Genomic DNA, 25,726 nt, shown 5'->3' on the forward strand with positions numbered 1-25,726 from the left:
CTTAGCACCTGGTGCAGTGCTGTGGTTTTGACTTTCAGCCTGGGAACAGCACTGATAACACCGATGTTTTTAGTTGTTGCTAAGTAATGTTTACTCTGACCAGGGACTTTCTGACTCTCCTGCTCTGCCAGGGAAGAAGGGAAAAAAGAGGAAGCAGAGACAAGACACCTCACCCAAATTAGCCAAAGAGGTATTCCATACCACGGCACGTCATGCCCACTATATAAACTGGGGGCTGTTACCTGGAAGGAGTAGATCCTGCTCGGGTTGGGCTGGGTATCAGTCGACGGGTGGTGAGTGGTTGTATTCTCTTGCCTTATTTCCCTTATCATTATTATTATTAGTGGTATCAGTAGTGGTTTTGTGCTATTCCTTAGTTACTGGACTGTTCTTATCTCAACCCGTGGGAGTTACATTCTTTTGATTCCCCTCCCCGTCCCTCTGGGAGCAGGGGGAGGAAGTGGGTGGAGTGAGCGAGCGGCTGCGTGGTTCTGGGTTGCCGGCTGGGTTTAAACAACAACAGTTCTTTTTGGTGCCCAACGTGGGGCATGAAGGGTTGAGATAATGACAGATCTGACTGGAGTGTGTCTAATCGTATTTGTGATAAGTATTCATTATTTCGGATTAGTAGTCGCTCGTCATAATGCTGATTTATTGGCTCTCAAAGTTGTTGCTCTTGATATCAGAGTTTCAGCATGTCATACCTTACTTACAGCCTGTATTTGCTGTTTTAGTGTTTATCGGCTGGGGGGCCAGGACTCAAGTTCCTGTTTCACTGTACTTCATGGCAATGACTTATAATACAATAGACTCATTGATCATGAAACTGATCTGGCTTGCATTCCCAGTGTGGTCATCACCTCTATACTTTGGGAGGGGTATAACAGAAGTGTTTAGCAATTACACATATTTTTTTTCCCTCCTCAGAAGGTCAGCCTATGAAGGAGATATTCCCTCACACCCTCTGCTCCCCCACCAGACTATTTACAGTGGGAGTAGATTCTGGAAGATTTAAAGATCCTGAATATCCTTTCAATGCCCTTGAAAGCACCCTGCTACTCTTACTGGGAAACAGCTTGTTGCAGTATATGCTCTCTATGTTTTGCCTACAGCGTGACCACCCTGAAGAGTGCCTGATCTTGTCTGATCTTGGAAGCTAAGCAGGGTCTGGCTCAAGTGTTATCTAGGATTAGACAACGATATAGGAGGACCACCAAGAGATTTTCCCCGAGGATGGACAGTCATGAGTGGCAAGTAGTGTGGGACAGTATGGGCAAATATCTAGTCCACTGGGCCCCTCCAGTGCTTTGGAAGCATCAGAGATGGAAGGCAGCTGTATGGAGTCCCCGACAACAAGTTGCAGAAACTGCTGAAGGAGAGGGTGAATCGAGTCAGTTTGCAGAGGTGAAAGCCATCCATCTGGCCTTGGACATTGCTGAATGAAAGAAATGGCCAATACTTTATCTCTACACTGACTCATGGATGGTGGCAAATGCCCTGTGGGGGTGGGTGCAGCAATGGAAGCAGAGCAACTGGCAATGCAGAGGTAAACACATCTGGGCTGCTGCACTGTGGCAAGCCTGGGTGCAGAACCTGGTGGTGAAGGTATGCCATGTAGATACTCATGCACCTCCTGAGTCGGGCCATTGGGGAACACCAGAATACCCAACAGGTGGAAAATGAATGCATCTCTTCTCTCAATATCTTGACTGGAAGAACAGAATCACAGACAAAAATGCTCTAGTATTTTCAAAACCCTTCCATGCATATGTCAAAACCAGTCCCCATTTACTGGGAACATTGAAGAATTCATTTCCTATTGCAGAAGTACTCACATTAATCTGGAAAAGTTATGAGCACTGTTGCAGGCATACAGATGTTTAAACCTCAAATACATCCCCCATCATGCACCAGCCTCTGGGAAAACTGAACGGTACAATGGGACGTTAAAAACTATACTGAGCAGTGGATGGTGGGACTTTCAAACACTGGGATACACATTTAACAAAGGCCACCTGGTTGGTAAACAATAGGGAATCTGCCAACAGGGCTGGCACAGCCCAAGCAGAATTTTTACGTAATGCAGAGGGGCATAAAGTTCCTGTGGTGCGCGTAAAGAATCTGCTAGGGAAGATAGTCTGGGTTATTCCTGCTTCAGATAAAGACAAAACCACTTGTGGCATTGCTTTCGCTCAGGGACCTGGATATACTTGATGAGGCAAAGGACACAGGTTGCTTCTGGAGCCAACTCTGAAATCCTTCAAAGTCTTCTCAGTGACCTTTGTGTACAAGAACTAGCTACAGAAAACTCCTTCTAAGCATACAAGAAGTTAGATACAGTCTCCATAAGAGTAACCAGGAACAAGTCAACTGAAGTTTAAAGATGACTATTTCAAATTAACTAGGAGTTTTAATTCCTAATACTTACTTAGTAAGATGCCGACATAATACATCTTTACAAATTGGCTGGTCAGCCAAAGTCAGCCAAAATTCACAAGCCTCCAAAGCCACATTTTCATCTTGGTCCTGGGTCCTTTGAAGCATATACTACATAATATATAAAAAAAAAAAATCTTCTGTAAGTTTTAAGGGCCCAGAAGACACTATCAGTATTGGAAAATGTGTTTGCAAAAACAGACTACACTACCACAGTAATTTTGTTTCTTTGGGGCAAGAGGAAGAAATATATATAAGACTATTTAAAGCTATGGTGAGAATAAGCCAAGAGACTTATTTCTTAATGCCAGGTGACTCATATTCTAAGTTTCTTAACTGCTTTTGTGAGAACACTACTATGAAGAAACTACAGACAGAGACCCAAGATAATAAACAGCAGTTTCCTGAGAACAGGAATGTGAACACGCAAGTGAAATCTAATAACTGAAATTTGTTAGGTCAGTCTACTCCTGACATATCCCGTTGTCATGTTCTCAAAGGAAGGAGAAAAAAAAAAACAACCAAAAAACCCCACAAAAAATACACATCTGCTCACGTAGAAGTACATGCTCAAAACCCCACTGAAATCAAAATTCAACCATTCCTATATGCTCCAGGAACTTGGCAAGAAAGCTAATACTAAAATTGCCTGCTTCAAAAGCATGATGCTGGCCAAGACCTTCTGTCTTTAAATCACTACTGCATCATTAATATTCTTAACTACTTTAAGTGATTCTCCATAAGCCTTTTCTTTAGGCTTATGGATACAAGTTTCTTTTTAAGACTTCCTTCAGTTACAGTAGCCACCATCAGCAGCATTCAGCTTGGAGGTATTCAAGCTTCAAAGGGGCAAAACCAGACTCATTTGAATGTTGAACAATAGTCAGTTCTGGGATATTACATTTGCACATACCAATGTGTATGCAGAACTGGAGAAAAAATAACAGTACACAGTAGCCCTGAAACGGGGGAGAGGTCTAAACTTTGTTACAGAACAAAAATCCACTACTGCTGTCTTTTGTTGAGAAGCAGCCTGGCAATAGTTTTCCCAACAAAATACCAGATATAGTGAGAACACAATCTTGGGTTTTCTTCTGTTTGGTGGCATCATTTATACCTGCAAAGCCCTTACTGATCTTAGGAGGGTGAAGAGTCAGAGAAGTTATCGCTTGTTGACAATAAAATCTCCAAAGCTTTATTCTCTCTCTCAAAAAAAGACAACAACCAAACCCAACCAACCAAAAGAAAAAAAAGCAACACCTGAGAACCAACTATACCTACTTGTAACATGTTACATGAGAACATGAAAGAAATCCAACACAAAAAGGAAGCCTACAGAGGGTGGAAGCAAGGACAGGTAGCCTGGGAGGAATACAGAGTAATTCTCTGAGCAGCCAGAGATCAGGTTAGGAAAGATAAAGCCCTGACAGAATTAAATCTGGCCAGGGACCTGAAGGGCAACAAGAAAAACTTCTAAAGGTACACAGGGAATTAAAAGAAGACAAGGGAAAATGTAGGCCCTCTCCAGAAGGAAATGGGAGAACTGGTTACCCAGGACATGGATAAGTCCAAGGCACTCAATGACTTTTTTGCCTCGGCCTTCACTGGCAACAGCTCCAGCCACACTGCTCAAGTTCCAGAAGGCAACATCAGGGAGTGGGGGAATGAAGAACCACCTGCTGTAGGAGAAGATCAGGTTCAAAATCATCAAAGGAACTTGAAGGTGCACAAGTCCATGGGACCTGACAAGATGTATCTGTGGGTCCTGAGGGAACTGGATAATGGAGTTGCCAAGCCATTATCCATCGTATTTGAGAAGTCATGGCAATCCGGTGTAGTCCCTGCTGACTGGAAAAAGGGAAAAAATAAATCCCATTTTTAAAAAAGAAAACAAGGAAGACCTGGGGAACTAGAGACTAGTCAGTTTCACCTCAGTGCCCAACAAGATCATGGAGTTTCCTCCTGGAAACTATGCTGAGGCACATGGAAAATAGGGAGGTGGTTGGTGATAACAAAAATGGCTTCACTAAGGGCAAATCATGCCTGACGAATTTCGGTGGCCTTCTATGATGGGGTGACAGCATTGATGGATAAAGGAAGAGCAGCTGACATCATCTACCTGGACTTGTGCAAGGCATTTGACACTGTCCTGCACAACAAGGGCAGCCTTGGATGCAGCAACCACGAGATGATTGAATTTGAGATCCTTAGGACAGTGAGAAGAGCGTGCAGCAAGCTCACTGCCCTAGACTTCAAAAAAGCAGACTTCAGCCTCTTCAGGAACCTGCTTAGTAAGGTTCCATGGGCTATAGCCATAGAGGGCAGGGGGGCTCAAGACTCTTGGTTGGCCTTCAAGGATCACCTGCTACAAGCTCAGGAGTGTTGCATCCCAACTAGAAGAAAGTGCAGCAGGAGGGCCAGGAGACCTCCTTGGATGGATAAGGAGCTCCTGAGGAAAATTCAAAAGAAAAAAGAGCTTTATAGAAAGTGGAAGCAAGGACAGGCAGCCTGGGTTATTGTCCGGGAAGCTAGGGACCAGGTTAGGAAAGCTAAGGCCCAGTTAGAATTAAACGTGGCTAGGGATATTAAGGATAACAGGAAGGGATTCTAGAGGTACATAGCAAATAAAAAACAGATTAGGGAGAACGTAGGCCCCTCATGACACTCTCGGGTGAACTAGCTACACAGGATTTGGAGAAGGCTGAGGTTCTGAATTACTTCTTTGACTCGGTCTTCACTAGCAAAGGCTCTGACCGCACCACCCATGTCTTGGAAGGCAGACACAGGTGTTGGAAAAGAGTAAAAATTTTGAAAAGATAGAGTAGTTATATATGTATAACTGGTAGAAATGATTATTTGAGAAATCCATAAATCAGAGAATGGTTCTGTCGAAACTTTTAGTTTCATACCAGGGTTATTCTATAACGAATGATACAATGGTAGTTTGGTAGCAGAAAGTAACACACCTGTGTATGGTGAAGGGTATAAGTGATAAATTAGGAAAGTATATTGTAAGAATCTATCCAAGTAGAACCTAGGTACACCAAAAGGCAGTCAAGGGGAAATAGGAGGGCAGCTGACCTCCACATAATGGTGGGAACACGTCCAAAGAACAGAAAGTGAAAAGGACAAGCTGAGGAAGACTTCTTACTTCATCCGAGGAAGACTCCTTACTTCATCAGGACGACCACCAGAGGGGGGCTGCGCAAGCGCAGAAGAGGCTGATGTCGCAATGGACTGATGTAGGGCATACGCGTGATTAATGATGTAATCTGTGTCGGATACTGTATAAATTGCGAACGCGATGTGACGAGACCGAAGCCAGATTTGGGCGCGTGCCCCTGGTTTCCCAGCGCTGCAATAAAGCACCTCATATAACCATTCCGGTGGTTATGTGTCAGTTCCTACGCTAACATTTTGGCGACCCAGGTGGGACCTCGCGGGCACTGCTGAGGCGGATCGCGTTTCGGTCCTGCTCCAGCCGGCACCGAGAGATTCTCGGGGAGCCATCGACCGCGACCGACCTCCGCTGCTCACGACGGACCTCTGATATGGTAAGGAAAGGTGCTTTTTCTTTTTTTTCTGATTCGGTCACAGTGCCGATTTTGTAAAGTATGGTTTGGTAATTACGGTATTAAATTTTCGTATGGTATGGTAATTAAGGTACCGAATTTTCGTATGGTTTGGTAATTATGGTACCGAATTTTGGTAAAGTGTAAGGGTACAGACTTCTGATAAGCTTGGCTGTAGGCGAAGCCTGCTTGGTTTGGTGAAACTCTGGCTTCAAAAGGTCTACCAGAGAGATGCGGTGAAAGCTGCATCTGGCCTTGCGAAGTCTGATTTGGTAAAGCCTGCCTGTTAGACGCGGCGAAAGCTGCGCTTGGTTGGGGCTAGGGAGCTCCCGGGGTAAAAGCCTAGGCGCCGTCCGTTAGACAGTAGCGAAAGCTCTGCAGGTTCGGCAGAAGTGGTATTGGTATCGGTATTGGTATTTGTACTGCGGGATCAGCATCTGTCTGTCTAAATGTTGTAACTTAGTGGCGAGTGTGTGGTGTGTGTGGAGTAGAGAAAAAAAAAAGAGGGGAAAAAAAGGAAAAACAAAAGGAAAAAGAAAAAGAAAAAAAAGAAAAAGAGGAAAGAAAAAAGGAAAAAGAGAAAAAGAGAAAAAAAAAAAATGCTGTCGGTTCCCAAGTCCTCTCCATTAGGCTGTATTTTAAGCCATTGGAAGGAGGGTGGATTTGGGCAGAGTATGCTGAAAAGCAAATTAATTAATTATTGTAATGTATGGTGAACACAGTATGAACTGGGGGATCAGGAGAAATGACCTGAAAAATGGGACTTTACAGTATAATACTATACTGCAGTTGATGTTATAACAGGAAAGAAAATGGGACAAGGTGTTATATATAATTCTTTTCTTTAAGAAATAATGGTGAGTGGCAAAAATCTTGTGAAATAATGGGTGCAAAGGTAAATGTTAATGAACAGTGTAAGGAATGTGTTACTGAGAAAATGTATGAAGTGCCTTGTTTTAGACAATAGCTTACAACACCGGAGCGATATTGAAAGTTTGGATTTGGCAGCCGCTCCGTCAGCCCCGCCAGCATTAAATGAAGAAAGGGGGGGAGAAGATGAGTGATAGTGATCTCGAGAGTCTGGATAGTTGCGAGTGTAAAAGAGATCAGAAAGCAAGCCTCCCTATTACCCCAGTCTCGCATAGAACTCGACAGAGGGAAAATAAAAAGAAAAGTGCAGGCTCAGACGTCCAGAGGAGTGCTTGCGCCTTTAAGACAGAAGGACTGGTGTGCATTAAAGTACTCTTCTCACCTGGAGATTTATTTACCTGAAAACGATCAGCAGCAGAATTTGTTGGCAGCAACCCAGGGGAGAGAACAGCGTCTCTCTAACCCTAGAGGAAGAGGATTTTGTAATCCAAAAGCAAGAATGAATGTAGAAAGGTTAGGATATAATCAACGTGCATACTGCAAACAGGAAGGACACTGGAAAAATGAATGTCCATTTAGGGGAGGACAATTTATGTCTCCAGGGAATTCTTTTATGGGATCTGATGCAGCTAAGGCGATGGTGTTAGGAGAGTTTGATAACCAAAGCTGACTAGACAGGGTGAGAAGTGAAGAGCCCCTCGTGAAAATCCAATTAGGAGAGGAAGAAGTAAAATTTTTAGTGGACACAGGGGCTACCTATTCAGTTTTAAATGATTTACATGGAAGATTAGGGGAAAGAACTACAACAATTGTGGGAGCCACAGGGAAGGAGGAAATATGACCATTATTGCAGCCCCTGGATCTGCGACTTAGAGGAAAGGAATTAACACACAAATTTCTATATGTACCTGAATGCCCCATTCCCTTTTAGGATGGGACTTATTGGCCAAATTGGATGCAGTGATTATTTTTGAAAATGGTGAATATAGATTAGTATGGGATCTGAGGGTAATAAATGAGAAATCAATTAGAGTTCTTTTGCATTCGGTGTGAAACTATAACCTCGTTGGAACAGTTGTTGTGGATCAAATATTATTGTCATAATAGCTGATGAGAAATATACATCTGACCTGCCAGAGAGGGCAAGACCGGAGGGAATCAGTGCTGCAGCTGGAAGGGTCTGCCAAGGGCTGCAACCCCTGGGGCTGTGACCGCTGAGCACTATGATCCTGACCGGACCTCTTTTGGCGATGGTTCTGTTTGGGCCCATATAGGCAAATGTCGCGGCTGATAAAAGCGACGACTGTAATGAATGCATTACCACAACTAGGCGAAGGGGAGTAACCTCTCAAATATTAGTTTATCACACCATGTATGAATGTAAAGGAACAATAATTGGCAATTGTGTACACAACCAAACTCAATACAGACTGAGCATCAGAAGTGTCATTGGGGTGCAGAAGCATTGGTAACTTATCTAAGGCGAGGAATAGTTTCCACACAGATGTTAACTATGGCAAAATCAGTGGGATCAAAATGTGAGACTTGTTTGAAAAATAACCCAGTAGTGAGGAGACAAATTGAGATGGGAAGAATCAGAATAGGGACAGAACCAGGAGATTATTGGCAAGTTAATTTTGTAGAGTTACCAAAGGCCCAAGGATATAAATATCTATTAGTAGGGGTCGACACCTTTTCTGGATGGCCGGAAGCCCTTCCCTGTCGCACCAATCAGGCGAAAGAAACAGTGAAATGGTTGCTCAAAGAAATCATTCCAAGGTTTGGTGTTCCTCTGGGAATGTCATCAGATAGAGGCCCACACTTTATTGCAACAATAGTGCAGGAAATAAGTAAATTATTAGGAATAATCTGGAATTTGCATACCCCCTGGAGACCTCAATCCAGTGGGCAGGTGGAAAAGATGAATCAGACAATAAAAAGACAAATCAGTAAGATATGTCAAGAGGCCAAAATACAATGGCCACAGGCTCTACCTATAGCCTTACTGCGAATAAGGATAAAACCTAGAAGTGGGATGTCAGTGAGCCCTTATGAGATCCTCTATGGAAAACCATACGAGGCGCCAGAACCTAATCCCAATACCCACATTAAAGGAAATCAGGATGTTTACAATTATGTACTATCTCTAAGTAAAACCCTACCCAGATTGAGAAGCACCCTGGTGTGGAACAGGCCATTGTCCTTGGAGAATCCAGTGCATGATATTCAACCAGGAGATCAAGTATATATCCGAAACTGGAACGAAGAACCGTTAAAAGAACGGTGGGATGGACCCCGTCAGGTGCTGTTAACAACATTCACTGCAGTAAAGGTAGAAGGGATAGACTCTTGGATACATTACACACGAGTGAAGAAGGTCCCGAAGGTCTGGGAAACACAAATATTAAGTCCCACAAGACTTAAACTGAAGTGTAAGCAGGATGTTTAGATTTTTCTGTAAAACTGTGATAATTGTCTGGATATCAGTACCAATGATGGTTGTCTCCTTTTTGGAAATCACTCGAAAGAAAGATGTTTTGACGCAGTTTGTTGGGCAAAATGCCACTCTGACCTGCAGGTTCGCTAGCACCACTCCGATAGGGTTAATATCAGTGAGAATAATCTGGGAAAAGGTAAACAAATTCTCTCAAAAATCGGATCTGATTTTTGACAGTCAGGATAAAAGACAACTGCAGAATAAATGGGAATCAAAGGTTGAAATCGAAAACAAATTGCATGATCAAAATTCAAGTGAAGGGGAAACAAAACTGAAATGGTTTAAATTGACCCTTAAAGATCAGGGTAGATACCAGTGCATCGTGAAAACGAACAAAAGTATGGACTATGGTAAAAGAACATTAATTGTCAATACTATGGGAAAGAAGAAACCAGCAAACCCAAAGATCAAAAGATCAGTAAGCCCAACACAAATGATCCAATCATATCAACAAGACCCTGAGGAAAATTTAATGATAGGTTTAATTAAAGATTTTGCACAAATGAAAAATACAAGTAAGATAACGGCATGCCTACCAATACCAAAGGCAGCAGGAGAACCAATTGAATGGGGAATAATAACGTTGCCACTTTCAGAAATTAACAAAACAATCATTTGTCAGGAAGAAGAAGTAACAAAAAACATAACAGTGACAGAATATCAAAAGGAGGGTGTTTTTGGAGACCCTGCAGTTTTGGTATTAAAATCAACATGTGAAAAATACCAAAATGCCCAGTTTACCTCTATAAGAGGTGAATGGGGAGAATGTGTCTATCGAAAAGAAAAGAAGGTAAACAAACAAGAGAAGGTATGGGAATGCGGAAAAACAAATGGATTAAAACAAAACTGGGGTACAGTTTGGTCAATGAGCATTTTGCAGAAGTTTCAATATATAGGAAATACATCTTGGTGCTTCAGATGGACAGGAAAGAGAGACGTAGCAGAAAATATTGACACTGATAATTTGCTGTTAGTAAACGGGGTTAGTCGAAGGGTTATCAGAAATGTCCCCTGGTGGAATTGTACTAAAATTTTAGATTGTGACACAGACCCCAAAGAAATCACTATACCTCCAGTTAAGATTGCCTTAATGGCAGGATGTGCATGTCGAGGACTAAAAATTGGGGAAAAAGGAATACAGGTTCCAATTGGCAATGAGGATTGCAAATATTCCACAGTGCAGAGTATAGGACATTTTGTCGTGGCAGCAAGTGATGGAACCTGGACTACCCACCTATCCATAGAAGGCCCAGTTAAAGAAATAGCCCTGGGATTACCAACTCTTTGCCCAATCTGGAAAAAGTCCCCATTTCAAAACAAATTAGAGACCTTACAATTTCAAACAGAAAGAAAAGCAGATGATAATGATGATAATGACAATGATAATAATGACAATAATGACGATGATACGTGGCAGGAGCCCTCTGCAGGGGTTAAGATAGGATGGGTGTTTGAATCTTTAATTGCACAAGTAGCAGCATATCGAAATAGAGAAATGATTAACAGACTAATTGGCCAAACAAAAAGATTAGCCAGGGTAACGAAGAAGGGGTTTAGGGATTTAAATCTGCAATTGCAAGCCACAACCAAGATGACCCTGCAGAACAGAATGGCATTAGACCTGTTGTTGCTCAAGGAACATGGTGTTTGTGAATATCTAAAAGACAGAATAGATCATTGTTGTGTTCATATTCCTAATGTAACTACAGACATAGAGTATGACATTTCCCAATTAACAAAAGTAGAACAAGAAGCAGAAAGAGAGAAAAACTACATTGAACAAAATTGGATGGGAGCACTCTTAGGTAGTTTGGGCCTTCACTTCACTGGATGGATACGTTCCCTTTTGCAAACAGTAATTGTAATGATAATTGTGTTCTTAATGCTGTATCTGATGTATTTTTGTATTCAAAGAGAAATGGCTCGGAACACTGCGTGGACTCATCGAATTATAGGAACTGTAATTAAAGAATATCCAAAGCCCCCCTCTCCTCCCACATATCAGGAAACAGCTACCTAAGGAAATGAAAATACTTGACTTAAGTTGAGTGAAGTATTTTCAAAGGGGGGAAATGTTGGAAAAGAGTAAAAATTTTGAAAAGATAGAGTAGTTATATATGTATAACTGGTAGAAATGATTATTTGAGAAATCCATAAATCAGAGAATGGTTCTGTCGAAACTTTTAGTTTCATACCAGGGTTATTCTATAACGAATGATACAATGGTAGTTTGGTAGCAGAAAGTAACACACCTGTGTATGGTGAAGGGTATAAGTGATAAATTAGGAAAGTATATTGTAAGAATATCTAGAACCTAGGTACACCAAAAGGCAGTCAAGGGGAAATAGGAGGGCAGCTGACCTCCACATAATGGTGGGAACACGTCCAAAGAACAGAAAGTGAAAAGTGTCAGCTGAGGAAGCTTCTACTTCATCCGAGGAAGACTCCTTATTTCTCAGGACGACCATCAGAGGGGGCTGCGCAAGCGCAGAAGAGGCTGATGTCGCAATGGACTGATGTAGGGCATACGTGTGATTGATGATGTAATCCGTGTTGGATACTGTATAAATTGCGAACGCGATGTGACGAGACCGAAGCCAGATTTGGGCGCGTGCCCCTGGTTTCCCAGCGCTGCAATAAAGCACCTCATATAACCATTCCGGTGGTTATGTGTCAGTTCCTACGCTAACACAGGGACTGTGAGAATGGAGACCTTGGGCCCACTGAAGGAGAGGAATTCGTTCGAGACCATCTTAAAAATCTGAATGTGCACAAGTCCATGGGTCCTGATGAAATCCATCCACGGGTCCTGAAGGAGCTGGCGAATGAAGTTGCTAAGCCGCTGGCCATCATATTTGAAAAATCATGGCAGTCAGGTGAAGTTCCCGATGACTGGAAAAAGGGAAATGTAACCCCCATTTTCAAGAAGGGGAAAATGGATGACCCAGGCAATTACAGACCAGTCAGTCTCACCTCTGTGCCTGGCAAAATCTTAGAGCAGAGTCTCCTGGAAGGCATGCTAAGGCACATGAAAAACAACAAGGTGCTTGGTGACAGCCAGCATGGCTTCACCAAGGGGAAATCCTGCCTGACCAATTTGGTGGCCTTATATGATGGGGCTACAGAACTGATGGACAGTGGTAAAGCAGTTGATGTCATCTACCTGGACTTGTGTAAAGCGTTCGACACTGTCCCACACAACATTCTTGTCTCTAAATTGGAGAGACATCAATTTGATGAATGGACCACTCGGTGGATAAAGAACTGGCTGGATGGCCGCACACAAAGATTTGTGGTCAATGGCTCAATGGCCGGCTGGAGACCAGTTACGAGTGGTGTCCCTCAGGGGTCAGTGTTGGGACCGGTCTTGTTTAACATCTTCGTCGCTGACATGGACAGTGGGATTGAGTGCGCCCTCAGCAAGTTTGCTGATGACACCAAGCTGTGTGCTTCGGTTGATATGCTGGAGGGAAGGAATGCCATCCAGAGGGACCTTGACACGCTTGTGAGGTGGGCTGATGCCAACCTCATGAAGTTTAACCATGCCAAGCGCAAGGTCCTACACCTGGGTTGGAGCAATCCCAGACACAGCTACAGGCTGGGCAGAGAAGGGATTCAGAGCAGCCCTGCAGAGAAGGACTTGGGGGTGCTGGTCGATGAGAAAATGAACATGAGCCAGCAGTGTGCGCTTGCAGCCCAGAAAACCAACCATATCCTGGGCTGCATCAAAAGGAGCGTGACCAGCAGGTCGAAGGAGGTGATCCTGTTCCTTTATTCTGCTCTCATGAGACCTCACTTGGAGTATTGTGTACAGTTCTGGTGTCCTCAACATAAAAAGGACATGGATCTGTTGGAACAAGTCCAGAGGAGGGCCACGAGAATGATCAGGGGACTGGAACACCTCCCATATGAAGATTGGCTGAGAAAGTTGGGGCTGTTCAGCCTGGAGAAGAGAAGGCTGTGTGGAGACCTCATAGCAGCCTTCCATTATCTGAAGGGGGCCTATAGGGATACTGGGGAGGGACTCTTCATTAGGGACTGTAGTGATAGGACAAGGGGTAATGGGTTAAAACTTAAACAGGGGAAGTTTAGATTGGATATAAGGAGGAAATTCTTTCCTGTTAGGGTAGTGAGGCACTGGAATGGGTTGCCCAGGGAGGTTGTGAATGCTTCATCCCTGGCAGTGTTCAAGGCTAGGTTGGATGAGGCCTTGGGTAATATGGTTTAGGGCAAGGTGTCCCTGCCCATGGCAGAGGGGTTGGAACTTGATGATCTTAAGGTCCTTTCCAACCCTAACTATTCTATGATTCTATGACATGCTTGTCTCTAAACTGGAGAGACATGGATTTGACAAATGGACCACCCACTGGATAAAGAATTGGCTGGATGGCCACATGCAGAGTATTGTGGTCAACAGCTCCATGTCCAAGTGGAGATCAGTGATGTTCCTCAGGGGTCAGTACTGGGACTGGTAGTGTTCGACATCTTTGTCAGCAACATGGACAGTGGGATTGAGTGCACCCTCAGCAAGTTTGACAACACCACCAAGTTGTGTTGTGTAGTCAACACACTGGAGGGAAAGGATGCCATCCAGAAGTACCTTGACACACTTGAGAGGTGGGCCAATGCAAACCAAAGTTCAACAACGCCAAGTGGAAGGTCCTGCACCTGGGTCAGAACAATCCCAAGCACAACTACAGGCTGGGTGAAGAATGAATTGAGAGCAGCCCTGAGAGGGACCTGGGGGTGTTGGTTGATAAAAAGTCCAACATGACCCACCAATGTGCACTTGCAGTCCAGAAAGCCAACTGCAGCCTGAGCTGCATCAAAAGAAGAATGAACAGCAGGTTGAGGGAGGGGATTTTCTCCCTCTGCTCTTGTGAGTTGCCAGCTGGAGTACTGTGTTCAGCTCTGGGGCTCCCAACATAAGAAGGACAAGTCCAGAGGAGGCCATGAAGATGCTCCAAGGGCTGGAGCACCTCTACTCTGAAGACAGGCTGAGAGAGCTGGGCTTATTCAGCCTGGAGAAAAGAAGGCTCTGAGGAGACTTTAGAGCAACTTCCAGTGCCTACAGGGGCTGACAAGAAATCTGGAGAGGCACTTTTTACAAGGGCCCGTAGGGATAGGACCATTCTATGATGTTTGCCAGGGGTGGTGTCATGGAATTACAGACAACACATAGGAAGGCTAGAAAGCAGGCTAAGGCTGTCATCGGCTGTGGGAGGTGAAGGCAATAGGATTTGCATGATGAGCTTAAGCAACACTCTGAAAACAAGCTTTGAGGCCTTGATACCAAACAAGCCTTGGGGCGATAAGTTAGGATGTTGATGTAACAAAGAATTTCAGTTGAAGGTCAGAGGACATGGCAAGATGTAAAGTAAGAAAGCGGAACTGTCATTGCGTGAACAGCAAGCAGTCAGCATTGTGATTGGACTATTGTGTGCATGTTTAACCTAGGGTATTTTCACAGAATCCAATGAGATTGAACTTGTCATGCTCGTGCATGTTGGGAAAGCACTGAACAAGGGGATAAAAGGGCTTGATTGTAATAAAGCTTTGTCTCAGTATTCTCACCAACCTGAGTCCGTGTCACAATACGCCACAATGGGACACCTCAATTTTATGCCTCTAATGTCTTTGTCCAGAAGAAAAAAAGAAAAAAAAAACCAACCCCCAAAAAACAACAACAACAAAAAGCAACACCTTCTTCATGTAGTCTAGACCTAGCCCTTATGGAATTTGACACTGAGTTATGACCGACTTGTTCACATGAAATCTACATTACAAACATACTGATCTTTGCTATATTTCCAGTCTAGCAAGTAGTCTATGTAAAGGCAACTAGAACTGCCAATATTTCCCAGAAATATGGAAATTACAACTCAGACAGTTGAGCAGACAAAAACCATATGATTGGCCCTCTGGTAGGCAAGTCTGCACCAATCTAGAATGATAAAGAAACTATCAAATGACACTAACCTGTAGAACTGAATGTAATAGCAGGCAGTTTCATTAGCAGCTCAAAGAGCATCTCAGCTATGTAAAATAACATTCCTTATCCTTGTTGTCAAAAGATCCAAAAAAAAAGGTGAGAGCTTCAATGTATCGGCACTAGAACTAGGATTTTTCACATGATCTTGTGGTCAGGCAATGCCTGGCTGCTCCATGGTATGGCTGATCCTGGCTGCTCCATGCTATGGCTGATCCTGGCTATTTTAGGATCAATTAACTTAATAAAGTATGAACAACTGCAATATACAATGTCAAACACGATGTCAAGTTGGTAATTAGATAAAAAGAAACTTTCGCAACCTCAGTCTTGAGGGAAAACGAAGAGTAGGCAAGAGCAAGAGTTACATACCTGTTCTGACGAATGCTTTTAGCTTGTTATTATTTCTACAACTCCAAACATGTTACAGCACACAATCTGAGAAATCTGAGCAATCTGAGACTCACATCAATTATACTAATCATATGAGGAAGCAGGCGATCCATTCGAACTTCCAGCAACATTACCAGAGCACGGCAAACATTTTTACGTACTTCAGGATCCTCGTCACCAGACAGTGCAAAAAGATTCTGTTACAAAGCAATATCAATTGAAAAGCCTCAATTAATCTAGTTCAACTTGTATTGAAGTTGATATGACTGGCAAACTAAATATGCATACATGTCCTTCTGTACCCCCCCCCCCCCACCTAAAAATACCATATTATTTCTTAAAGATTTATGGTTTAGCAAATGAACTCTTCAAGACTCTCAATGTGCATTGCTACCAGTGTTTTGGTCATGTGTACATTAGACAGAAGAACATTATTTCCTGAATTATTTTTTTACCCTAAACTTTAATGAAGTTCTGAAGCTAGAAAACTCCTTCAGTACATAACAGCAGTAAATAATGTACTCTAGATAACCCAAATAACACCCTTTTAATCAGTAGTAGTATTCCGAGAGACCCGTCATCCAGACTTGGTGACATGATGATCCCCATCCTGAACTCTCCATCACAGGTAAGTGACAGACTGCTGCCAATACCTTTATGCAACAAGAGTTTCTCCTATTTATGAAAAGGAAGCATTTTCTGAAATACTATTTCTTGGGTTGGGAGAGTAATCTAATCTAAGCATAAGCATACAAAATGAACTTTGGTCAATGGGGATTGAAGATAAGAACGGGAAGACAGCAATGTTAAGTTTGGGTGTAGTGGTGGTTGCAAAACATTACTCAAAGCTCTTGATAAATCAGTTATGTAATTTAACTTAATCCCCCCCAACCAAGAATGCACACTCACCTCAATAAAAGAATCTATGTGCAACATAAGCGCTTGAGTTCTGCTGATGATAAACTGATTGACGCATGCAACAGCATGAGACCTACAAATGGAACAGTTAAAATTTATTTTTTTTTACTTAAACATTTTCTAAACTGTACATATGCATCAAAAACATTAGGAAGCAAATCACATTGTCCAAGCATCTTCAAGAGGCAAGAGGGAACAAATCTGCACATCTATATTGTTATCATAAAAATTACTAAACCACATTTTTAAGTACCACCTTATACTCCAATATATCTAATAATTATTTTAAATAAAGTATTCAGTACATAAAAAACAGAGCAGAATGACTCTATCTGGCACATTTGTTCCCAACAGTATGTAGGAATGTACTGTTTCTATATATTACGATTATTGATCTTCTCTGATATTAAAAATTCTATGCAAGTCAACATGGTGAAATTTTACCACTAACGTAACTCCAAACATCTAGTCTGTTCAGACATTTCTTGGAAAAAGTAAATGTTCAAAAGTTGTCCCTTGATAGATTTTAACATAAAATATTTTACTGATACTACTAATATTCTTTATACTTCAGCACTATGTACTGAAACCAGGCTATGGGTCAGCAGGCAATCTACTTAAAGTTGAAATTGGTTTTATTATCTCAAGGACACAAACATCACAGCAGACAAAAAGTAAAAGACTGTTTTTAATGTGATAAGGAAAAAAAGGAGTATTTTCTCCATCTTTCTCAGCTCCAATGAAGTATTAAGCTTATTTTTCCACAAGTACAAGTTCATGCTTTGTTATATATTTTTCTTAGTGCACATGCATTTTAGGTGAGTTTCTATATCTTATTTAAATCCTATCATGCTATATTCGTAGTTATACTCTTCCTTTCAGTGTGCACCATCTACTACCATTGGCAATAATTGCTGCCTCCAAGAATCTTTCAATATGATTTTCAAACAGGAGTTATAAAACTTATTTCACGGAATCACACTGAATGGTTGAGGTTGGACATTCTTGTCCAATACCCCTGATCAAATAGGGACACCTAGAGCTGGTTGCATGGGACCACATCCCAACAGCTTTTGAATATCTCCAAGGATGGGGACTCCACCACCTTCTCTAGGCAACCAGCACCTGATCAACCTCACAAGTAAGAAAAAGTACTTCCTGATGTTAAGGCAGAACCGCATGTGGTTCAGTTTTTGTCCATTGCCTCTTGTCCTGTCACTGGGTTGTCCAAAAAGAACCTGGCTCAGTCTTGTTTACACCCTCCCTTTACATGCATTGACAAGGTCTCCCCAGAGGCTTCTCCAGGCTGAACAGTCCCAGCTCCCTCAGCGTTTCCTCATAGGAAAGAGGCTCCAGACCCTTCAACGTCCTTGTGGCACTTCACAGGAGCTCCATGTCTCTCTTGTACTGATAAGCACAGAAATGGACATAGGGCTCCAGGTGAGGCTTCACCTGAATGGTGAAGGGAAGGATCACTTCCCATGCTGGCAACACTGCAGCCCAGGATACCATTCACTTTCTTTGTGGCAAGGGCACATCACTGGCTTATTTCAGGGTAAATGCTACTGTTATTGTTGACAAATATTAGCAATAAGGAGTTAATTTTTCTTCTATTCTATACTCCTATTACTTTGGAGAGATTAATACTGTATTAAAGTAAAAAGATGCTGAACCCATTTAATTTGATTCAGCTGAAAGATAAAGAGCTTTCTAAGTGCAGTTAAAGCAGAAAAATATTTTCTTCAAGAACTCAGAAACTGATAATAAAAAATTTTGTACTCTCCTATTGCTGTAGTCATTACAAAATAAATGCTTTCTAATCGTAATATGAAATTTTAACCACAGCACTGCAGTTTCCATGATAAAATGCAAAATCCTAAAAGAAATAGTTTGATTTTCAAAGTCAAACAAATTCGAGATTTGGAAGATGTATAAAGAGGTGAGGCTGAACTATAAACTAAGCAGATAAGTGTGGAAATTAATGACGCATGAAATCTCTGTGCCTTCTCTCAACTTGCACATGCAGGATCAATTAAAAAAACTAAATATGCTTTAAATATCAACCTCATTGCTCACGCAAATAAATTTTTAACAGGTAACTTTAGTACAAAACCCAAACCTACCTTATTTTTGGACTGCTGTGTTTGAAGAACTGCAAGAATTTAGGTATCATGATATTGAGTGGTCGGTCCAATGCATCACTATCTAAAATTTCAGCGGAATCTTCACATATCTTCTGAAGAGCACCAAATGCACCCTGTTTAAAAAAAAACCCAACAAAACAAACAAAAAAAAAAACACCCAAAAACCTGCAAACCTCAAAACCTGTTAATTTACATTTTGAAGAAAGCAACATTTTAAGGTTTATACAGAACAGGTAATTTTAGCACACCACAGCAGTAAATGTAGCTAATGAAACATGGAGTTAAATTAAAACATAGTTAAAGCATTTTATTTAAGCACTTTATACTGTCATCTATAAGCTCTCAAACTATCTATAAGTGACAATTTTAATTTTAGTATTTATGTTCATTTATTCAATCATATTTTTTAAAAAAGTTCAAAGCAAAATCTTATTTGAAAACTAAATGACAAATTGCAGGCTCATCCAAGTTAATTACATATACAATTTTATTTCCTTTAACGGTTTGTTATAGGGCAAAACAGAACTCTGGACATGATGGTCAATTTGAGTTTCATTTCCAAGGGTTGGTGGTGGATTTTGTGGGTTATTTTTTGGTTGGGTTTTTTTCCTTCTTTATTAAGAAAGTGGCACTAAAACACTATATAACAGCATGACATCTTGGACCACTTGTCATATGTCTGAGGATTATTTTATACAAAATGCTTCACAGCATCAAGTAATTAAAATTGTGTGATCACAGGCATCGTGAGAATGATGCAGATAACACACCAATGCTTTAGATGTTGCTCAGTAGCACTTACCCTAATCAAGGACTTTTCAGTCTTTCATGCTCTGCCAGTGAGGAGGGGAACAAGAAGTTGGGGGGGAGCAGAGACAGGACACCTGACCCAAACTAGCCAAAGGGGTATTCCATACCACAGCATATCATGCCCAGTATATAAGTTCGGGGCAGTTACCTGGAAGGGATCAATCGCTGCTCAGGTCAGGCTGGGTATCGGTTGGGGGGTAGTGAGCAATTGGATTGTGCATCACTGCTGTTTACTGTTTTGTGTTTTTTTTTTCCCTTTAGTTTTATATCTCCTTGTTATTCCCCTTTTCAGTATTAGTATCGTACTTTACTTATTAAACCTGTGGATTTTAAATTCTTTTGATTCTCTTCCCCATCCTGCCCGGGGGACGGGGGAAAAGGGGTGTGAGCGAATGGCTGTGCGGTGCTGAGGTCCCATCTGGACTTAAACCATGGTAATCTGGTATTTATTTATTTTCCTTCATAAACATTGAGCAAAAAAAGTTAATTTCACACTAGCCTGAAATAGCAGTGACAGATTACGTTTCCAGATTAAGTTATAAGAGGAATGAACAACACTACTTTTAAGTAAGAGAAAATTCAGGGTCGGCCTGATGATGCCAAAAAGATTTGGCATCACAAAATGGTAACTTTAGGACACTTCAGGTTTTATCCGGAGACCTCGTAGCAGCCTTCCACTATCTGAAGGGTGACTACAAGAATGCCAGAGAGGAACACTTCATCAGGGACTGCAGCAATAGGACAAGGGGCAGGACAAAGGGAAGTTTAGATTAGATATAAGGAAGAAGTTCTTCACTGTGAGGGTGGTGAGGCACTGGAACAGGCTGCCCAAGGAAGTTGTGAATGCTCCATCCCTGGCAGTGTTCAAGGCCAGATTGGACAGAGTCTTGGGTGACATAGTTTAGTGTGTGATGTCCCTGCCCATGGCAGAGAGGTTGGAACTAGTTGATCTTAAGGTCCTTTCCAACCATGACTATTCTGTGATTCTATGACTGCCCATCTACAGCCTTATTCTGGTTTTATGCAAATAAAACATTCATTTGAATGAACACTAAGAACACAAAATGCAGGCAGAATAAAAAGTATCAAATTTGACCCACTGTTCTCTGAAGAGATTATATATGTGTGCATACACACACAGAAAAAAATACTAGAAATATATTTATCATATATAAAGACAAAGAATAGTCAAATTTAGATTATAATCTATTTCAAAATAAGCCTCCTTACCTCACAGGTATTGTAATCTTCAGAATCCAACAGGCTGCAAAGCTTTGGTAAGAGTTCAGGCCAATTCTGTAATTCCCCTTTTGAAGTAATGGTTGTTATCAGAATGCCTAAGTGAATCAGAGAAATAAAAGAAACAAGATCTCATATATCTTCACATGTTTCACACCAATTTTTCTCATTTTATTCCTCTCAAAGATCTAAGGTGTTAAGGAGTTTCATGTTTTATTAAGAGCTGGCAATCATAAAAGGCAGAAGTACATTTCATTACAAATGGTATTTGAAGGGCTTTGTAACGCAAAGGGAAGTTGTTCCTTCCTGCTGCTATGAAAGGCTGAGATGTGAGTAGTCAAGCACATTTCCATTTAAGGAAATAATCACTGCAGGGCAGGTTCTGCTCTAAATTTACTAAAAACTGTACAAATCTTGACCTCCAGTATACATAGAGTATCCACCTCAAGTCACCTCCTCTTTATTATAATACAAAAGCATGAACATTGGAAGCTGTCATTCAATAAACTTATAACCCAATGGTAAATTATGTGCACACAACTTTACTATGCTTACTAAAAACAGTAAGGACACATTCTAAGATGGAGAGACCTACTAAGACCTTATACATTATGGCAGGTCATTCAGAGATCAGCTGTAGGGTTGGCTGATTCAGACTCAGCAGAAAGATAGGATGGCCCAAAGAGTTACTAATTCAATTTCCAGCACATACAAAATCCCAGGAAAAAAAATATTAGGTGACAAAAATGGGGAAGGCCACTTTACAAACCAGGACTGACTACAAGTCCATTTTGCCTGAACTAGTACTCTCCCAAGTGACAAGCAACGTGAAAAAAAAAAAAAAAACTTTCCTAATTTTTTCATTGAGCTAATTACAATATATCCTTTTTCTACAGAATATTAAAATTCTTAATAAATATACACAAATATAGGTCAACATTACAGAGCAAAGGACATTCTGGGCAAGACATAAAGTTACTATGCATCATGTTTACTTTGATGCAATAAGGCAGTGTCGTGGTTTAACCCCACCCAGACAGCTTGTTCACCCATTCCCCCTCCTTCCTGCCCTCCCCCTACTCCTGGAGGGACGGAGAGGAGAATCAGAAAGAATGCAACTGCCAAGGGTTGAGATAAGAACAGTTTAGTAACTAAGGTATAACACAAATCACTACTGCTGCCACCAGTAATAGTAATGATAAAGGAAATAACAAGGGAAGAGAATACAACACCTCATCACCAGGTGACCGATAACTCGCCCCCCCAGCCCGACCAAGCACCAACCGATACCTAGTCCAACCCCACAGTCTCCTAGACCTTCCGGGTAACTCCCAGTTACATCCTGGGCATGACGTGCTGTGGTACGGAATAACCTCTTTGGTCAGTTTGGGTCAGGTGTCCTGTCTGCTTCCTCCCGGCTTCCCCTCCTCCCTGGCAGAGCATGAGGCTCACAAAGTCCTTGGCCAAACCAAAACATCATTTTTATCAGCTTTGTTCCCAGTCTGAAAGTCAAAACACAGCACTGCACCAGCTACCAAGAAGGAGAAAAAATTACTGCTAAACCCAGGACAGGCAGAGAAACCAAGAAGACAAAGGGCAAAAAAGAAAATGGAGATAAAACACAATTTTACATCTCCAGAAGTAGTTTGTATCCAGTTATCTTCATAATTGCAATTGAATATAAAAGACTCCCAAAAGCCTATGGAGATATATGGAGTCTTAAAGGCTACATCTTCTGAATATTATGGTCCTGCAAAGAATATCGGATACATTAATGATAGGGGGCCTGAATTAATAACCGAATGTTAAAACTATGTTATTCTTACGATTATCTTCAATCTCTTTATTTAACAATAAGTATTTCTCTAAAAGTGCAACTGGTGTTTAATGTAAACTTGTGTAAGAAAGGAAAGAACATCAGATAAGGGGAACTGGTGGTCAAAGTTTGCACTTGCAACACCATACACCTGGTTAAGACCCGGATGAGACTGGAACTGAGGTTTGAGCCAAAGCCAGGGGACTAGTGAGCATGCGTGCAAGACAGAGTTGAAAAGTTAGAGTGAGGAAGACTCGTTTACTTCATCTCGAGACCCCTGCCCACGACCACCAGGAGGCACTGTGCAGACGTGAAGGTAGCTTTAGCTCATTATAATATGAAGCTGAAAAATGATATGAATATGTATAGGTGTGTATAACCTATTGCATATGTAACACTTTAGAGAATAAATATAGAGGGAAAATGACACTGGGGTGCACATGCCTTTGGAGGAACTATCCCCCATGCACCTCAGCTGAATAAAGCTTACCTACTTTAATGAGTTGTGGAGTCAATCCGCATGTCATTAACAGAACATACATATTTTACTGTTGCTGGATCTTAATGATCTACTTAAAAAAAAACAACAACCAAACAAAAAAACTGAACTTCATAAACAGAACTGTCATGGTTTAAGCCCAGCCAGTAACTCAGACCCACACAGTCAATCACTCACTCCCCCCTTCTTCCTCCCCCTGCTCCCAGAGGGATAGGGAGGAGAATCGAAAAAATGTAAATCCCACAGTTTGAGATAAAAACAGTCCTGTAACTAAGGTATAATACAAAACTACTATGGCTACTATTAAGGAAAATAACAAGGGGAAAGAATACAATTACTCACAACCCACTGACTGATACCCAGCTTGACCCAAGCAGCAATCCGGGCCTTCAGGATAACTCCCCCCAGTTCATATACTGGGCATGATGTGCTGTGGTATGGAATACCGCTTTGGCTAGTTTGGGTCAGGTGTCCTGTCTCTGCTTCCTCCCAGCTTCCCATGCCCCTCCTCACTAGCAGAGTATGAGACTGAAAAAGTCCTTGATCGGAGTAAACATCACTTAGCAAGAACTAAAACCAACAATGTTTTATCAGCACTGTTCCCAGACTAAAGTCGAAAACAGAGCATCGCACCAGCTACTAAGAAGGAGAAAAATGACTACTACTGCTGAACCCAGGACAAGGACAAAATAAATGAATGTTCTTGCCTCCTAGACAATGTACTAATATTGCAAAATTGTCTTCCTGACTTAGATCTGTAATAGGTTTGCAGAATTAACAGAAGGTGAGAAAAAAACTTAAGAATCTATGATTCTATAAGCATTTTTCAAATAGGCTTATTCTAGACAGCAACAGAATAACCTAGGAAGGTTCACTTCCAGATGTGTAGGCAAGAAGCCTACATTTTGTAAATGATAAAGAGACACTTGGCTGGTCTCCTCGATTATGCTGCAACAGCTTTTTTTCTCCTTAGTAGATAGTGCAGTGCTGAGTTTTTTACTTCAGTCTGAGAACAATGCTGATAACACACCAATATTTTTAATTCTTGCTAAGTAATGCTTACTCCAATAAAGGACTTTTCAGTCTCATTCTCTGCCAGTGAGGAGGGGCATGGGAAGCTCGGAGGAAGCTGAGACAGAACACCTAACCCAAATTAGCCAAAGGGGTATTCTATATTCCATACCATCAATATATTCCATATATTCATGCCCACTATATAAAACTGGGGTGTGGAGACAGTGTTCTCACGGGAGAATGGATAATTGGTACATAAAGTCTGAACAATCCTGAAAGATACAGCAAGGCCGTGAGAGGCCTGAGGAAGCTTAAGCAAGCAAGAGAAGAAGAAGCTGTAATTCACTGAGTTAATGAGAACTGTGGACTGTTGGCAAGCTTTCGAGGTCAGGGTCTCACACCTGTGCTTAACCAAATGTGTGTTAGTCACTAAGGGTCTTCAAGACATGTATCCAATCATCATATGCCAAATCACTGTGTGTCGTGGTTTAAACCCAGGAAGACAGCTTTCACTCACTCCCCCCCCCCCCCCCCTTCTTGCCCTCCCCCTACTCCTGGAGGGACAAAGAGGTGAATCAGAAAGAATGCAACTCCCACGGGTTGAGATAAGAACAGTTTAGTAACTAAGGTATAACACAAATTACTACTGCTACCACCAATAATAGTAATGATAAAGGAAATAACAAGGGAAGAGAATACAACACCCCATTACCAGGCGACCGATAACTTGTCCCCCCAGCCCGACCAAGCACCGACCGATACCTCCTCCAACCCTGCAGTCCACCTAGCCCTTCCGGGTAACTCCCAGTTACATCCTGGGCATGACGTGCTCTGGTATGGAATACTTCTTTGGTCAGTTTGGGTCAGGTGTCCTGTCTCTGCTTCCTCCTGGCTTCCCTCCTCCCTGGCAGAGCATGAGGCTCACAAAGTCCTTGGCCAAACCAAAACATCATTTTTATCAGCTCTGTTCCCAGCCCGAAAGTCAAAACACAGCACTGCACCAGCTACCAAGAAAGAGAAAAATGACTGCTACTGCTAAACCCAGGACATTATCCACCCCTTATTCCATACCATTCACGTCATGCTCAGATCCTACATTTTCAATATACCATCACTCTTATCTCAGTGCACTTCTATCTTAGTGCATGGACTAGTCCCTATAAAGCTGCTGAGTCCATCTGGTCCATGATGCCAGGCTCCATCTCTTGTAACAGTCTTTCAGAGCAGAAGAGACTGTGTGCAGTGTTCACACTTGTGAATAACCTGGGCAATAGTGTCCATTGCTAAGTCCACCCCTCGATCATGAGTCCATCTCTATGTTGCATCTCTGCTCTGATGGCCTTAAGGGTCATGGGCCCACCAGGCTCAAAATAATTCACTGTCCCCTTCAGCAGTTTCTGCAGCTTGTTGCTGGGGACTCCATACAGCTGCCTTCCATCTCCAATGCTTCCAAAGCACTGGAGGGGCCCAGTGGACTAGATACTTGCCCATACTGTCCCACATGCCCTGCCACTCATGGCTGTCCAGCC

The 25,726-nt window shown here is 42.0% G+C and overlaps 1 protein-coding gene across 1 annotated transcript in view; it reads right to left on the reverse strand.

Moving 5' to 3' along the window:
- Positions 1 to 1,966: 1,966 nt before the first annotated feature.
- LOC133219125 (transportin-1-like) overlaps positions 1,967 to 25,726 on the reverse strand; it is a 37,460-nt gene continuing 13,700 nt past the window's right edge. Inside the window, exons 2-6 of the mRNA XM_061366203.1 lie at positions 20,860 to 20,966; positions 18,799 to 18,932; positions 16,667 to 16,748; positions 15,832 to 15,954; positions 1,967 to 2,547 (exon numbers count right to left, since the gene is read on the reverse strand). Of these exons, the coding sequence (XP_061222187.1) occupies positions 2,425 to 2,547; positions 15,832 to 15,954; positions 16,667 to 16,748; positions 18,799 to 18,848 (378 nt within the window). The 5' untranslated portion in view covers positions 18,849 to 18,932; positions 20,860 to 20,966 and the 3' untranslated portion in view covers positions 1,967 to 2,424. The remainder of the gene's footprint in view (positions 2,548 to 15,831; positions 15,955 to 16,666; positions 16,749 to 18,798; positions 18,933 to 20,859; positions 20,967 to 25,726) is intronic.

Source organism: Neopsephotus bourkii, unplaced genomic scaffold (assembly GCF_033783945.1).
Source record: "Neopsephotus bourkii isolate Nb327-2 ecotype Australia unplaced genomic scaffold, CSIRO-AGI_Nbou_v1 NB_1326, whole genome shotgun sequence".
Lineage (NCBI taxonomy): Eukaryota > Metazoa > Chordata > Aves > Psittaciformes > Psittacidae > Neopsephotus > Neopsephotus bourkii.